General features: G+C 46.8%; 1 protein-coding gene across 50 annotated transcripts in view; it reads left to right on the top strand.

Annotated features, from left to right (window-relative positions):
- Nucleotides 1-15473, top strand: part of LOC110506206 (neogenin) — a 216073-nt gene that overhangs the window by 123786 nt on the left and 76814 nt on the right. For all 50 annotated transcript variants that reach the window (XM_090222960.1, XM_090222972.1, XM_090222964.1 and 47 more), the window contains exon 5: nt 9006-9142. In XM_090222960.1, coding sequence (XP_090079086.1) covers nt 9006-9142 — 137 coding nt within the window. The remainder of the gene's footprint in view (nt 1-9005; nt 9143-15473) is intronic.

The raw sequence follows: 15473 nt of genomic DNA, 5'->3' as shown, positions 1-15473 counted from the left end.
AATATGATTTGGTTTATGATATTTACTTATGTATGAATGGTGTTCAGCGGGGGAAATGTGTTTTTCAGTGGGACTGTAATGGGATTACTTTCTACCCTCTGTGGCTTTGGGAAGTCCTACTTCCTGTGCTGGAGTGTGGCGTTACCGGCGGGGGCGGCAATAGGACCTCGGGGCCTCTGTGCCCCCGAACTCTCCCAGCTCACACTGTACCTTTTTATAATATACGGTCGTCTGTGTCCTCCATGCGTTCCCCATCGCTGTAGCCGCATCCTTGACATTCTCATTTTCTGAGCATTGTTTCTGCTCTATCAGAGTAGAGGAAATGACCTCCTCGCCTTTCCTCAAAGTTAGTGGCACACTGTAGGCAACACAGCCCTGAGTAAGTTCACCTGAAGACCTGTACTTGTAGTAATCCCCAATAGACGCGTGAAAAGGCTTTGTGTAGATGGAGTGTAGCTGCTCAGACAGACATGATCATTTCCATCTGCTTGTTATGGGCGGCCGCTGGGTTGCCTAGTGCTTTATGCTAGCTAGAAGTTGGCCCAGCCTCGTTGTACACTGATTACAGCACTATTTGCTCACTCCGCCCTCCCCAACCTCTGATTGATTTCTAGTTTGCAAGACCTCCATTCTCGATCCAATTTTAGGTTAATCGCTGCACTCTCCCTGCCGGCGCTCTTTAAAAATGATTTTTTAAGAGGCCCTGAAAATTGACACAGCGTAGAAATATATAGATGTTAGGCAGCCGTTTTCCTCTGCGTCTGGGAGAAGGCCCGTCAGACGCCACCTATCAATGTTAATGGGCTGTGATTTTCGCTCGTTCTTTTGTGCAGCGTCAGTATTAACAAGATTAACGGCGAGTCCCCGCCTTTTGCTAGCTCGCCGTTTCTGCACGGCAGATTTATAACCCTCTTATTAAATGGGTTTGGAGCGTGCGTGGAAACGCCGTCGTGGGGTAACGCGGTGTTGGTGGGCAGGCACAAATCATGTGTCATCGGAACACAAAACAAAATGGCTCCCTCACCTCGAGAGCTTTGGCTCGGAGAAGAGACTCATAAATGCTCATGTTATTGCATTATTAATACTGTCAGAATGAAACACATTGGAGGTCATTGATGGTTTAGCAACAATTTTCTGCATTTTACAAACTCTTTGAATGAACTTGGTCCCTGATTTAAAGTTTACAGTCACTTATGTTTCTATTACAGTTGGCCAGTACCACATACCTATGCTGGATTCTTACCAGAGTTCTGTGGCTGTATCTGTTATCGGATTGGCTGTTTCTCACTGCTGCTAGAATGATCGATGAAGACTTGGAGTGACATCACTGCCATGTTAGTTGGGAAAACAGACAGACATGCTGTTCTCTGTCACTGGAGCTGAGGAGAACTCTTTACAGTCTGTCTGTTTAGTCTACACATCCCAGACATGGCTCTCTCCCCCATGGCATCCACTGTCCTTACCCTGCACTCAGTTACCAATGACATATACAGGGCCTTCCTCCATACCCTAACCTTGCCAGAAGAACATTCATAACCTCTGATGTGTGTATTTTACGTAGGTTGCGAGCTTTGTGATACGCTAATCCAAAGACCGGTACACCGTCGTCTCAGTGCTCTGGTGAAAAGCAAATCAAAATAAGGTATGCAGGAGTAGTTCCATCTTAGGGCCTTGTGGGTTTCCATTACGAGACGGAGGAAAACAAACACTTTCATGGATGACTCATTCAAGAGGCCATGCCAAGGATGGGTCTTTTCACATTGATTTTTATTTTACGTCTGTTCTTATACCGCTGTTAGCTCAGAGCCGTCTAAAGCTGGCTTGTCCTCGCAGTTTCCCCACAGATCAACAGATGTTATCTGTTTGCATAAAGAAAGCACCCATCTACTACCCCGATAGGGGCTCTCAAATGAAACGGAATGTTTTCTTCACCCCTCCACCCCCAAAAGCTCTTTCCAAATGCACCACTGTGCCGATTGTGCCCCAGCCAAAGAGGGAGGTTCAGCCTGCTTTCTCCCTGAGTGCTAACACCTGGGTCTGCTGCACAATAGTTTGCATTCACCGTGCAGCGCAGCCAAGCAGGCAGGCGAGCGGGCGGGCGGACGGGAGAGAGAAGTATTACTTAAGTAGTTTTTGGGGGTATCTGTACTTTACTTGACTATTTATATTTTTGACAACTTATACTTTTACTTCACTACATTCCTAAAGAAAATGTGCTTTTTACTCCTGACACCCAAAAGTACTTCTTACATTTAGATTACTCAGACAGGACAGCAATATGGTTCAATTCACACACCATCAATATAATGTGTTGACATCCCTACTGCCTCTGGGGAAATGTAAGGTGAGACTCAGGGGATGGAAGGGAGGGGGTGCTGGGCATGCTTTCATCTGGGGGGGGGGGGGGACTATGCATGTGGGGGAGGGATGGGAAACATGGTTTTCTGGTGGGGAGGGAGGATGCGGGCGGGGGAATGGGGACTGAGGAGGTTGGGTGCGTTGGGGAGGGTGAGTCTTGTTTGTTTTCCTTGCATACAGAACATTACTAAACTGTTGAAGCTGTTTGTCTTTCTTGCATTTCTCTGCTAGTTTTAGAAATATGTCATGCAAATATTCTAACTGAATGTATGACTATATCTGAATGAACAGGATTTTGAATGTAATACCTGTACCTTTAAACCCCTTCTGGAAAAATGACAAACTAAAGAAAGAGTTGGTCACAAAAAATGAAAGCGAGAGGGTGAGTCATTAAAAAAAAGGTTGAGTGTGAACGACTCACTCCTGCCCATTTAATAATGAATGTTTTGTTATGAGTGTTACGATTCCCCTCTGGTCCTGTTTAGACAGTGTGACCCGGGCCGGCCAACCAATGCCCAGTGCAGCACCGGATATTCCACTTCCGTTTCTAGAGACCGACAGCTCTATCAAAAATGAGAGAGATGAGCTCAGCACGTGTGTGTGACCTCTCCCAGCTTCAGATGCAGAGGCACAGCGCTAGAGTCACAACTCATATTCAAAGTGTTGTTCTCATATTGAACCTGAGCTCGCTGGGAGCCTGGACAGAGAACAGATATAGGAACCTGGGAGCCTGGACAGAGGACAGATATAGGAACCTGGGAGCCTGGACAGAGGACAGATATAGGAACCTGGGCCCACTGGGAGCCTGGACAGAGAACAGATATAGGAACCTGGGCTCGCTGGGAGCCTGGACAGATATAGGAACCTGGGCTCGCTGGGAGCCTGGACAGATATAGGAACCTGGGAGCCTGGACAGAGGACAGATATAGGAACCTGGGCTCGCTGGGAGCCTGGACAGATATTGGAACCTGGGCTCGCTGGGAGCCTGGACAGAGGACAGATATAGGAACCTGGGCTCGCTGGGAGCCTGGACAGAGGACAGATATAGGAACCTGGGCTCGCTGGGAGCCTGGACAGAAGACAGATATAGGAACCTGGGCTCGCTGGGAGCCTGGACAGAGAACAGATATAGGAACCTGGGCTGGCTGGGAACCTGGACAGAGAACAGATATAGGAACCTGGGCTCGCTGGGAGCCTGGACAGAGGACAGATATAGGAACCTGGGCTGGCTGGGAACCTGGACAGAGAACAGATATAGGAACCTGGGCTCGCTGGGAGCCTGGACAGAGGACAGATATAGGAACCTGGGAGCCTGGACAGAGGACAGATATAGGAACCTGGGCTCGCTGGGAGCCTGGACAGATATAGGAACCTGGGAGCCTGGACAGAGGACAGATATAGGAACCTGGGCTCGCTGGGAGCCTGGACAGATATAGGAACCTGGGCTCGCTGGGAGCCTGGACAGATATTGGAACCTGGGCTCGCTGGGAGCCTGGACAGATATAGGAACCTGTGAGCCTGGACAGAGGACAGATAGAGGAACCTGGGCTCGCTGGGAGCCTGGACAGATAGAGGAACCTGGGCTCGCTGGGAGCCTGGACAGATATAGGAACCTGGGCTCGCTGGGAGCCTGGACAGATATAGGAACCTGGGCTCGCTGGGAGCCTGGACAGAGAACAGATATAGGAACCTGGGCTCGCTGGGAGCCTGGACAGAGAACAGATATAGGAACCTCGGCTCGCTGGGAGCTTGGACAGAGGACAGATATAGGAACCTCGGCTCGCTGGGAGCCTGGATAGAGGACAGATATAGGACCTGGGAGCCTGGACAGAGAACAGATATAGGAACCTCGCCTCGCTGGGAGCCTGGACAGAGAACAGATATAGGAACCTGGGAGCCTGGACAGAGAACAGATATAGGAACCTGGGCGCCTGGACAGAGGACAGATATAGGAACCTGGGCTCGCTGGGAGCCTGGACAGAGGACAGATATAGGAACCTGGGCTCGCTGGGAGCCTGGACAGAGAACAGATATAGGAACCTGGGCTGGCTGGGAACCTGGACAGAGAACAGATATAGGAACCTGGGCTCGCTGGGAGCCTGGACAGAGGACAGATATAGGAACCTGGGAGCCTGGACAGAGGACAGATATAGGAACCTGGGCTCGCTGGGAGCCTGGATAGAGGACAGATATAGGAACCTGGGAGCCTGGACAGAGGACAGATATAGGAACCTGGGCTCGCTGGGAGCCTGGACAGAGAACAGATATAGGAACCTGGGCTCGCTGGGAGCCTGGACAGAGGACAGATATAGGAACCTGGGAGCCTGGACAGAGGACAGATATAGGAACCTGGGCTCGCTGGGAGCCTGTACAGAGGACAGATATAGGAACCTGGGAGCCTGGACAGAGGACAGATATAGGAACCTGGGCTCGCTGGGAGCCTGGACAGAGGACAGATATAGGAACCTGGGCTCGCTGGGAGCCTGGACAGAGAACAGATATAGGAACCTGGGAGCCTGGACAGAGAACAGATATAGGAACCTGGGCTCGCTGGGAGCCTGGACAGAGGACAGATATAGGAACCTGGGAGCCTGGACAGAGAACAGATATAGGAACCTGGGCTCGCTGGGAGCCTGGACAGAGAACAGATATTGGAAACTGCGCTATAGTCCTAGGTTCCTCTCCCATGGAGACCCATGGGATGGCGCCCTATTGGCCCAGTGTCGTCCGGGTTAGGGGAGGGTTTGTCCGGCAGGGATGTCCTTGTCCCATTGGGCACTAGCGGCTCCTGTGGCGGGCCGGGCGCAGTGCACGCTGACACGGTCGCCAGGTGTACGGTGTTTCCTCTGACACATTGGCGTGGCTGGCGTCCGGGTTAAGTGGGCATTGTGTCAAGAAGCAGTATGGCTCTCGACCTTCGCCTCTCCCGAGTCCGTATGGGAGTTGCAGCGTTGAGACAAGACTGTAACTACCAATTGGATTCCATGAAATTGGGGGGTAAAAAAAAAAAAGAATATTCCGCTACAGTGTGGGAGAAAGTCTCTTGCCTTCGGGGAGGGGCTTACTTGGTTGTTGACCTACGCTCCTCCCCTCAGTCTACAGTCTAGCCACCTGACGACCCAGCTGTACATCCATGTTATGGAGCCACCTGACGACCCAGCTGTACATCCATGTTATGTAGCCACCTGACGACCCTGCTATCCATCCTTGCAGACATGCTTCATCAGTACATCAACACTTCCAAGCACGCCAGTGACGCGGCTCTCTCTGCCAGGTGAAAATGACAATAACACCAAATCTCTAGCTTGCATTAGCTAACACAAAGCGCAAGCCCAATTAGCGCCATATCAACCGGTACCTGCGACATCTCACCTAGCACTCAATACCGTTCTCCGATAGCGTGTCTGGCGTCCTCGTGGCGGCAGCGAACGGATGCTAAGTGACAGTGTAAATTTGGAGCTAATTAAAAAGCCCTTTGTAGGTGAGGACTGTGTAATGCATTTTTAATTATGCTCAGGCTCCTGCCTCTTCTACTGAAGAGTCCCTGTTACCACGGGGATGTGGCATATCTCACGGTCACAACAGCTCCGGCTCAGATTTGAATACAGCGTAGGGAGGAATCAGCCACGACAATGGAGCTGGGCCATATTGCTTCCCGTGTTACTGATTCAACCCTTCCAACTGACTCACAATCTTTCCTCGTTGACTGAAAGGTGAGAGTGGTGACGTCTTAAACTGAAGTCATTTTCAGATCTCATTGTTGTAAAGCGTGGAGAGACTGTAACTATGTGACTTTCCTACGTAGCCTTCTGGATGTACTGAAAAGGTATTGACGTCGTCAATACCTGCACCTCACTGTGTCACACTGTCACTGAGAGTAGACGCCCTGGTGGAGCGAAGGCCTTCAATGGGGCCCAGCGACTCTTCTAAAAGGACTACAGGAATCCTATTGATCTGTTCAATTCCACACTGTGTCTTTTGAATGGCCCCAACTCCTACACCTACTAAAAGAACATGAACAACATTTTGGAGGCCCTGAGAAGAAGGGAGAGAACCCACTGTTGTAGGAGAAGCCAGCTAGAGCAAGGTATTTGTGGCTTGTTTCATAAAACGGTCTCAGGACCTGGGGAGAAGACAAAATAGTCCTTTATGAGTTACTGTTATGATGTTCTGTCTGTTTTTCCATGAAGAGGTCGGAGGTCCTGACTGCAGCTACTGTTCCCCTCTTATACAATCTGTGGTTGGGTCTGGACTGCTGTGTGGAACTCCCGCCCTATAGGCTGCAGTCGACTGCACCACCAGCCAACCAACCAGCCATTCACCTCTGGGAACGTCTCAGCGAATAGCACTCACACTCTGAACAAGAGGCTGTTGTCACACTGGGCTCAAAATAATATTCACTTACTGCAGTGTGTGTTGTTATTTCACAAGTGTTCATTGAAAACTTTCTGCTGGGGCAGTTCCACTAATCTTATCAACATATATGAATGGGTTCAATCATGCCTTTGGCCACACCAACAGTCTATCCATTGTCAATCCAGGCGATGTGAAGATCATTGGAATTGTGCTCTGAACAAGCCACATCTTTCCCTCAGTCAGCAGTGTGATGTCATCCAGACAGCAGGTAGAGACCCAGTCCAACAAACAGCTCTGTTACACAGCAGATGGCCCAGGGTGCTGTAAGCAGCCAATCAGATGGCACAGGGTGCTGTAAGCAGCCAATCAGGTGGCACAGGGTGCTGTAGGCAGCCATTCCAGGCAGGGCAAAGTGGTGGGGAGGGGGAGGGAGTGAAAAAGAGAGCAGGAAGGGTGCACGCTGCGGTGGAAATCCCACCTAGTCAGGAGTTTAAATCAAATCGATGGCCGGCAGGGTTCTGCAGTGTGCATTTCTGCCATCTCTGCCTCCCCTCTGTTTCCTGGTACCGCCAAGGGCTATTTTCTCTACTATCACTCTCTCCCTACTGTACTGCTCTCTCCCTACTGTACCACACACACACACACACACACACACACTCTCACCAGTGCTCTCCTTCATAACCTATTGATTTCTTCCTCTACATCACAAGTTAAATCAACACTGTTGTCGGAGGCCTGCTACCCTCCTGGAATATTGAGCAGTTCAAAGGACAAGCTCTTTAAGATGGAGGTCACTGGGTTTGTTGGAAGATGAGATGCTGCTTTAGGTTGGGAAAAGGGATGATTTTGGACCCACATGTAACCAAATCTCCCAGGCCTGAGGGAATTCATTGATGCTGCCACCTAGTATTGGGTTCTTCATACCATTCAGTTGTCGGACAGCCAATGAGAACCTCATCTCTGTTACCATCTTAGTGTGAATGTCTTGGTGCTGGGTCATCAACAGTGTTATAGTGGGAGGGTCACTGTTCATGCTCTTGAATTACAATCACACATTTTAGCTGAACACAAGAACTCAAGTGATCATGCATCTACAGGGCCTTCAGAACGTATTCACACACAATTCTCCATAATGTGAATGTGGAATTTTGTTTGTTTATATTTTTTTCCAAAGCTGAAATGTCTCGAGTCAAAAAGTATTCAACCACTTTATGGCAAACCTAAAACCGTTCAGGAATAAAACTGTGCTGAACAAATCAGAAAACATATTGCATGGACTCATCCAGTGTTGAGTAATAGTGGTTAACATGATTTTTGAATGACTCTCCCTTCTCTGTACCCCACACATACAACTTATCTGTTAGGTCCCTCAATTGAGTAGTGAACTTCAAGCAAATATTCAACCACAAAGTCTAGGGACGTTTTTCAACGCCTCGCAAAGAAGGGCACCAATTGGTAGATGTGTTTTAGGTTATCGTCCTGCTGAAAGGTGAATTTGTCTGCTTTTTAAAATGTTTACACAAGGTCAAATTTACACAAGTTGCTTACCAAGACAACATTGAATGTTCATGAGTGGTCTAGTTACAGTTTTTACTTCAATTGGCTTTAAAATCTATGGCAAGACATGAAAATGGCTGCCTAGCAAAGATCAACAATCTACTTGACAGAGCTTGACATCTTTTTGAAATGAACAATGGGCAAAGGTTGCACAATCCAGGTGTGGAAAGCTCTTAGAGATTTACCCCAAAATACTCACAGCCTTAATCGCTGCCGAAGGCGATTCTACAAAGTATTGATTCTGGGGTGTGAATATTTATGTAAACTAGATATTTCTGTATTTCATTTTCAATAAATGTGCAAAAATGTCTAAACATGTTTTCACTTAGTCATTATGGGGTATTGGGTGTAGATGAGTATTTAATCCATGTTGAATTCAGGCTGTAAAACAATCAGATGTGGAATAGATCAAGGGCTGTGTCTGCTTTGTGAATGCTCTGTATTATGGTGGCATGAAAAGGACTCTCATACAGAGCTGTGTCTGCTTTGTGTAGGCTCTGTATTATGGTGGCATGAAAAGGACTCTCATACAGAGCTGTAATATATTGTGGCAACTTGTGAATCACACGTGAACCGAGGACGCCAGCTCGTGAACGATAATCATGCTGCTCAGCCGTTCCTCACTCAGCCGTTCCTCACTAACACTGAGGAAGTGTCAAATCTCTGCCGATTTACCTCCTGAAATCTACAAGTGAATTCTAATTTTCCCACCTCTCTGTTGTTTTGTCTGGCAGTGAGGGGAAGTTGGAGTTGGTGGGAGGAGGCAGTCTGTTGATCTACAACCTGACTGAGGAGGATGCAGGCGTCTACAGCTGTATGGCAGACATCACTAACAACACTATCGAGGCCAAGGCAGAGCTCACTGTACAAGGTACTGCACTGATGAAGTCAAACACATCACTTTTCATGGAGTACTAGCCTGGAAAAAGTCTTATCTGATAGTGTGTTTCACACACTAAAACGATCCGTCACATACCGTTATCACTTAGCAAATGGTTTAGATCCAAATTAGTCTTTTGAGTGTCAAATGTTAATAGCCACCTACGATCTCTCTATAATTTAGCACCCGAACACCCAGAGTTAAACTTTGCCCAGGACACATACTATTGTTGCTCTTGATATGGTATCATCAATATACTGTAGATAGACACCAAACCATTACATGCATTACGTGTGCAAAACCACCCATCAGAATAGCCTGTTGCAGCACAATGTAGATAGTAAGTAGCCTACAGAGGTAGTTGGCCCGTGGACTGTGAGTCAGAGTGAAATCAACCCCCCTGTTTATTTTCTTCTCCTGTTCTCTCTCTCTCTGTTGATGTGACTAGGAAGTGTTAATCTCATATTTATCGTTCCCAAAGTGTTACAGAAATATAATGGGTACACACTTATTAATTTCTTATCTTCCTCCACAACATCCTGTGTGGCTCAGTTGGTAGAGCATGTCACTTGCCAGGGTTGTGGGTTCGATTCCCACGGGGGACCAGTAAGTAACTCACTACTGGAAGTCACTCTGGATGAGAGCTCCTGCTAAAATGGCTCAATTGTGTTGACATGTTGTGCAGAAGCACCTGTAAAGTGACATTAATTGGTTCTCCTGACAATTGGACAAAATAAACGCTCAATTGGCTGCCTCAGGAAAAGGGCTTTTATTTTATTTTGAAGGACATGGAGGATACAAATGTGTAGGGCACAATTGATGGACATTTCTATAATAAAAAGTCTCTCTTTCGAAAGACCTAAAGCCTTTTCACCCAAATGAATGTGATGTAGGCTTTGTGGCAAGTTTCTGTACATATTTGTTTCCGAGAAATAAACCAAATGATGTGATGTGACCCAATGGAAGACTTTGTCATGATTAGTGTGGTGGTTTTCGCTGCAGAATGATTGAGGGGCCCTACAGGCAGCTGTTGCTTGTCTGTTGAATTGAATTTAACAGTTTGAGGACTGCTGTTGGCTGCTTTGCTTAAGGGGATTGTGCGCACACACACACACACACACACACACACACACACACACACACACACACACACACACACACACACACACACACACACACACACACACTCTGAATCAAAACAAGACAGGATGTATTCTCCACTCTCCACACCAACACATAGTTTGGTTTGATTTCCAAGTTGTGAACCTAGAACTTTGAAAAAAGTTTTCAAGTGTTGTTGCTTTGCTGTTTACTCAAAATCTTTTCTGAATCAGTGTAGTTGCTTTTCACTCATTTTTAAAGATGGCTAGAACTCCTGAAACAACAGTCCCATGGCTTTAGTTTGACATGGTAGACACTGTACAGTCTAGTCTGTCTCACCTAGTCTCACTAGGCCTCACTTCACTTCATTCCCACGGACCAATGAGGACAGGCACGCGGTCACATGCGCACAGGTCACACACACACACACACACACACATAGTCACACAAGAGAGTGTGTGTAATGGCTCCAGGGGCCCTCTCTGCCAGGTTAGAGGGACCAGGCTGTGTGGCTGCGCTGCAATGTCTCCTCCTTTATTGGAGCTGGCAAGACAGTAAATGAGGCCAGAGGACACAGCAGGTTTTAATTACAGGGCCTGTGCCATTGTTGCACTGTGGAGGCCTGGTTTGAGGGTTCTTGGTTTTAAATGGTCCTTTCTCCAGGACTGAAATGTGTGTGTCTCTGTGAGTTCCTTAATGCATTTCTATATGTTAGGTAACATGTGTGTGAGAGATTCTGGGTGGTGGAAATGTGTGCCTGCCGTTTTCTTTCCATGTGCTCTTCATAGGCAGGACAAGCCTGGGTCCAGTGAAAGTTGAATAGCCTGCCTGTACAGAGGGAATATTGATTTCTATATTTATATTTGAGCTAGGAGCTAGCTCAGTGGGGTGTGAAATGTTTCCTCTAATGTAGAATTGAGACGGAAGATGAGACTTGATGTTTTGTCCCCCCACAGTCCAGAATAGTGGCTGTAAATGGCCCTCTAGAGCTGAGGCCGTGGTAGTCTGATAAGAATCTCTGGGTGTTTGAACTGTGACATATTGCCTTCCTGATCTTTCCCAGTCGGTCGCCCCAACGTCATCAACCTGTCATTTTCAGGAAGTAAAAGAAACGTTCCATGAGCTATTTTGGGCACGGACACGTAATGGGGAAGGAAACATCCCTTTTCACTGCTTTATGGGATTTGGGGATTTGCCTATCTTTTTGGGATCGTGAACGAGAGTGTGGATGGAGGGGACCATGAGTGTCTGCCCGTGTAGATGCTCATACTGTGTGTGTGTGTGTTGTCATGTGAGATGGTCTGTTAGACAGAAAGCCTCTTTCCATGTTCCAGTCTGTTTGTTCTGTGTGTGACAGCGAGGCCCCACTAGGGCTCTGGCGTGAACTCGGCACTCGCCAGTGTGTGACGAGTGTTATTCACTCGCCAGTGTGTGACGCGTGTTATTCAGTTTGGCCAATTTGAATTGTGATTGGACGGTTGTCTCTGCTAACCAATGGCGAGCTTCTAAAAAGCTAGAATAGCTCTTACCTGGGTGACTAAGAAGGTAGAGCCACAGAGGCTTCCCCATTTCAAGTAGATTGAATGTCAAGAAAATAATTGGACCACATTTATCAGGAATTCTTCAAGTTGCACCTTCATGCAACAGAAAACGCTACATAGCTCCAAGACATCTCTTCTACTGTACCTCTGGCTCAGTTAGAACTGTAATGTTTAAGCTGTCTATTTCAATGCACTCTACTAAGTGGTCCCCCAGCGGATACATTTAATTGCTTGTTGCCATGTTAAAGATGTATATTAAACTTGAACATGGACCATAATTGATTTAGCCATGGGAAGCCTGCATAGTTTGTTTCTTCCCTGTTTGCTCTCTTCACAGCTACCAAAGCTAATTCCCCTATTAACCCTGGTGGTTTAGCACAATTCATCACTTAATTAACACAAACTTATGTCTAGAAGTGACTGTATTAAGGGGATAGTTTCAGGATGTTGTTAACTAGTCAATGTATCTACAGAGTCGGATGAACTTGCGGATACCATTTTTATGTTTCTGCGTGCAGTTGGGAGTTTACTAGTGTTAGCGCAATTACTTTCCTGTAGACATCCAGTTCATGCGCTAACGCTAGTTAGCATTGGCTCGAGAAACTACAGTTGAAGTCTACATACACTTTGGTTGGAGTCATTAAAACTCGTTTTTCAACCACTCCACAAATTTCTTGTTAACAAACTATAGTTTTGGCAAGTCGGTTAGGACATCTACTTTGTGCATGACACAAGTAATTTTTCCAACAATTGTTTACAGACAGATTATTTCACTTATAATTCACTGTATCACAATTCCAGTGGGTCATAAGTTTACATACACTAAGTTGACTGTGCCTTTAAACAGCTTAGAAAATTCCAGAAAATGATATCATGGCTTTAGAAGCTTCTGATAGGCTAATTGACGTCATTTGAGTCAATTGGAGGTGTACCTGTGGATGTATTTCAATGCCTACCTTTAAACTCAGCGCCTCTTTGCTTGACATCATGGGAAAATCAAAAGAAATCAGCCAAGACATCAGAAAAAAAATTGTAGACCTCCACAAGTCTGGTTCATCCTTGGGAGCAATTTCCAAACACCTGAAGGTACCACATTCATCTGTACAAACAATAGTACGCAAGTATGAACACCATGGTTCCACTCAGCCATCATACCGCTCAGGAAGGAGACACGTTCTGTCTCCTAGACATGAATGTACTTTGGTGCGAAAAGTACAAATCATTCCCAAAACAACAGCAAAGGACCTTGTGAAGATGCTGGAGGAAACGGGTACAAAAACATCTACACTGCTCAAAAAAATAAAGGGAACACTTAAACAGCACAATGTAACTCCAAGTCAATCACACTTCTGTGAAATCGAACTGTCCACTTAGGAAGCAACACTTGATTGACAATAAATTTCACATGCTGTTGTGCAAATGGAATAGACAACAGGTGGAAATTATAGGCAATTAGCAAGACACCCCCAATAAAGGAGTGGTTCTGCAGGTGGTGACCACAGACCACTTCTCAGTTCCTATGCTTCCTGGCTGATGTTTTGGTCACTTTTGAATGCTGGCGGTGCTTTCACTCTAGTGGTAGCATGAGACGGAGTCTACAACCCACACAAGTGGCTCAGGTAGTGCAGCTCATCCAGGATGGCACATCGATGCGAGCTGTGGCAAGAAGGTTTGCTGTGTCTGTCAGCGTAGTATCCAGAGCATGGAGGCGCTACCAGGAGACAGGCCAGTACATCAGGAGACGTGGAGGAGGCCGTAGGAGGGCAACAACCCAGCAGCAGGACCGGTACCTCCGCCTTTGTGCAAGGAGGAGCAGGAGGAGCACTGCCAGAGCCCTGCAAAATGACCTCCAGCAGGCCACAAATGTGCATGTGTCTGCTCAAACGGTCAGAAACAGACTCCATGAGGGTGGTATGAGGGCCCGACGTCCACAGGTGGGGGTTGTGCTTACAGCCCAACACCGTGCAGGACGTTTGAGCACATGTGACAGACGTGACAGAGTCTGGAGACGCCGTGGAGAACGTTCTGCTGCCTGCAACGTCCTCCAGCATGACCGGTTTGGCGGTGGGTCAGTCATGGTGTGGGGTGGCATTTCTTTTTGCTCGCCAGAGGTAGCCTGACTGCCATTAGGTACCGAGATGAGATCCTCAGACCCTTTGTGAGACCATATGCTGGTACGGTTGGCCCTGGGTTCCTCTTAATGCAAGACAATGCTAGACCTCATGTGGCTGGAGTGTGTCAGCAGTTCCTGCAAGAGGAAGGCATTGATGCTATGGACTGGCCCGCCCGTTCCCCAGACCTGAATCCAATTGAGCACATCTGGGACATCATGTCTCGCTCCATCCACCAACGCCACGTTGCACCACAGACTGTCCAGGAGTTAGCGGATGCTTTAGTCCAGGTCTGGGAGGAGATCCCTCAGGAGACCACCCGCCACCTCATCAGGAGCATGCCCAGGCATTGTAGGGAGGTCATACAGGCACGTGGAGGCCACACACACTACTGAGCCTCATTTTGACTTGTTTTAAGGACATTACATCAAAGTTGGATCAGCCTGTAGTGTGGTTTTCCACTTTAATTTTGAGTGCGACTCCAAATCCAGACCTCCATGGGTTGATACATTTTTATTTCCATTGATCATTTTTGTGTGATTATGTTGTCAGCACAATCAACTATGTAAAGAAAAAAGTATTTAATAAGAATATTTCATTCATTCAGATCTAGGATGTGTTATTTTAGTGTTCCCTTTATTTTTTTGAGCAGTGTATATTCACAGTAAAACGAGTCCTAAATCGATATAACCTGAAAGGCCGCTCAGCAAGGAAGAAGCCCCTGCTCCAAAACCACTATAAAAAAGCCAGACTTGGGTTTGCAACTGCACATGGGGACAAAGATCGTACTTTTTGGAGAAATGTCCTCTGGTCTGATGAAACAAAAATAGAACTGTTTGGCATAATGACCATCATTATGGTTGGAGGAAAAAGGGGGAGGCTTGCAAGCCGAAGAACACCATCCCAACCGTGATGCATGGGGAGGTGATAGCATCATGTTGTGGAGGTGCTTTGCTACAGGAGGGACCAGTGCCCTTCACAAAATAGATGGCATCATGAGGTAGGAAACGTATCTGGATATATTGAAGCAACATCTCAAGACATCAGTTAAAGTTAAAGCTTGGTCGCAAATGGGTCTTCCAAATGGACAATGACCCCAAGCATACTTCCAAAGTTGTGGCAAAATTGCTTAAGGACAACAAAGTCAAGGTATTGGAGTGGCCATCACAAAGCCCTGACCTCAATCATATAAAAAATCTGTGGGCAAAACTGAAAAAACTTGTGTGAGCAAGGAGGCCTATAAACCTGACTCAGTTACACCAGCTCTGTCAGGAGGAATGGGCCAAAATTCACCCAACTTCTTGTGGGAAGTTTGTGGAAGTCAACCCGAAACGTTTGACCCAAGTTAAACAATTTGAAGGCAATGCTACCAAATACAAATTGAATGTATGTAAACTTCTGACCCACTGGGAATGTGATGAATGAAATAAAAATGCTGAAATAAATAATTCTCTCGACTATTATTCTGACATTTCACATTCTTAAAATAAAGTGGTGATCCTAACTGACAGGGAATTTTTACTAGGATTAAATGTCATGAATTGTGAAAAACTGAGTTTAAACGTATTT

The sequence above is a fragment of the Oncorhynchus mykiss genome, chromosome 26 (assembly GCF_057628025.1).
Source record: "Oncorhynchus mykiss isolate SJ-2025 chromosome 26, ASM5762802v1, whole genome shotgun sequence".
Taxonomy (NCBI): Eukaryota; Metazoa; Chordata; class Actinopteri; order Salmoniformes; family Salmonidae; genus Oncorhynchus; species Oncorhynchus mykiss.
Note: the sequence above shows the minus strand (reverse complement) of the source record. Positions and strands in the feature narration are given on the sequence as shown.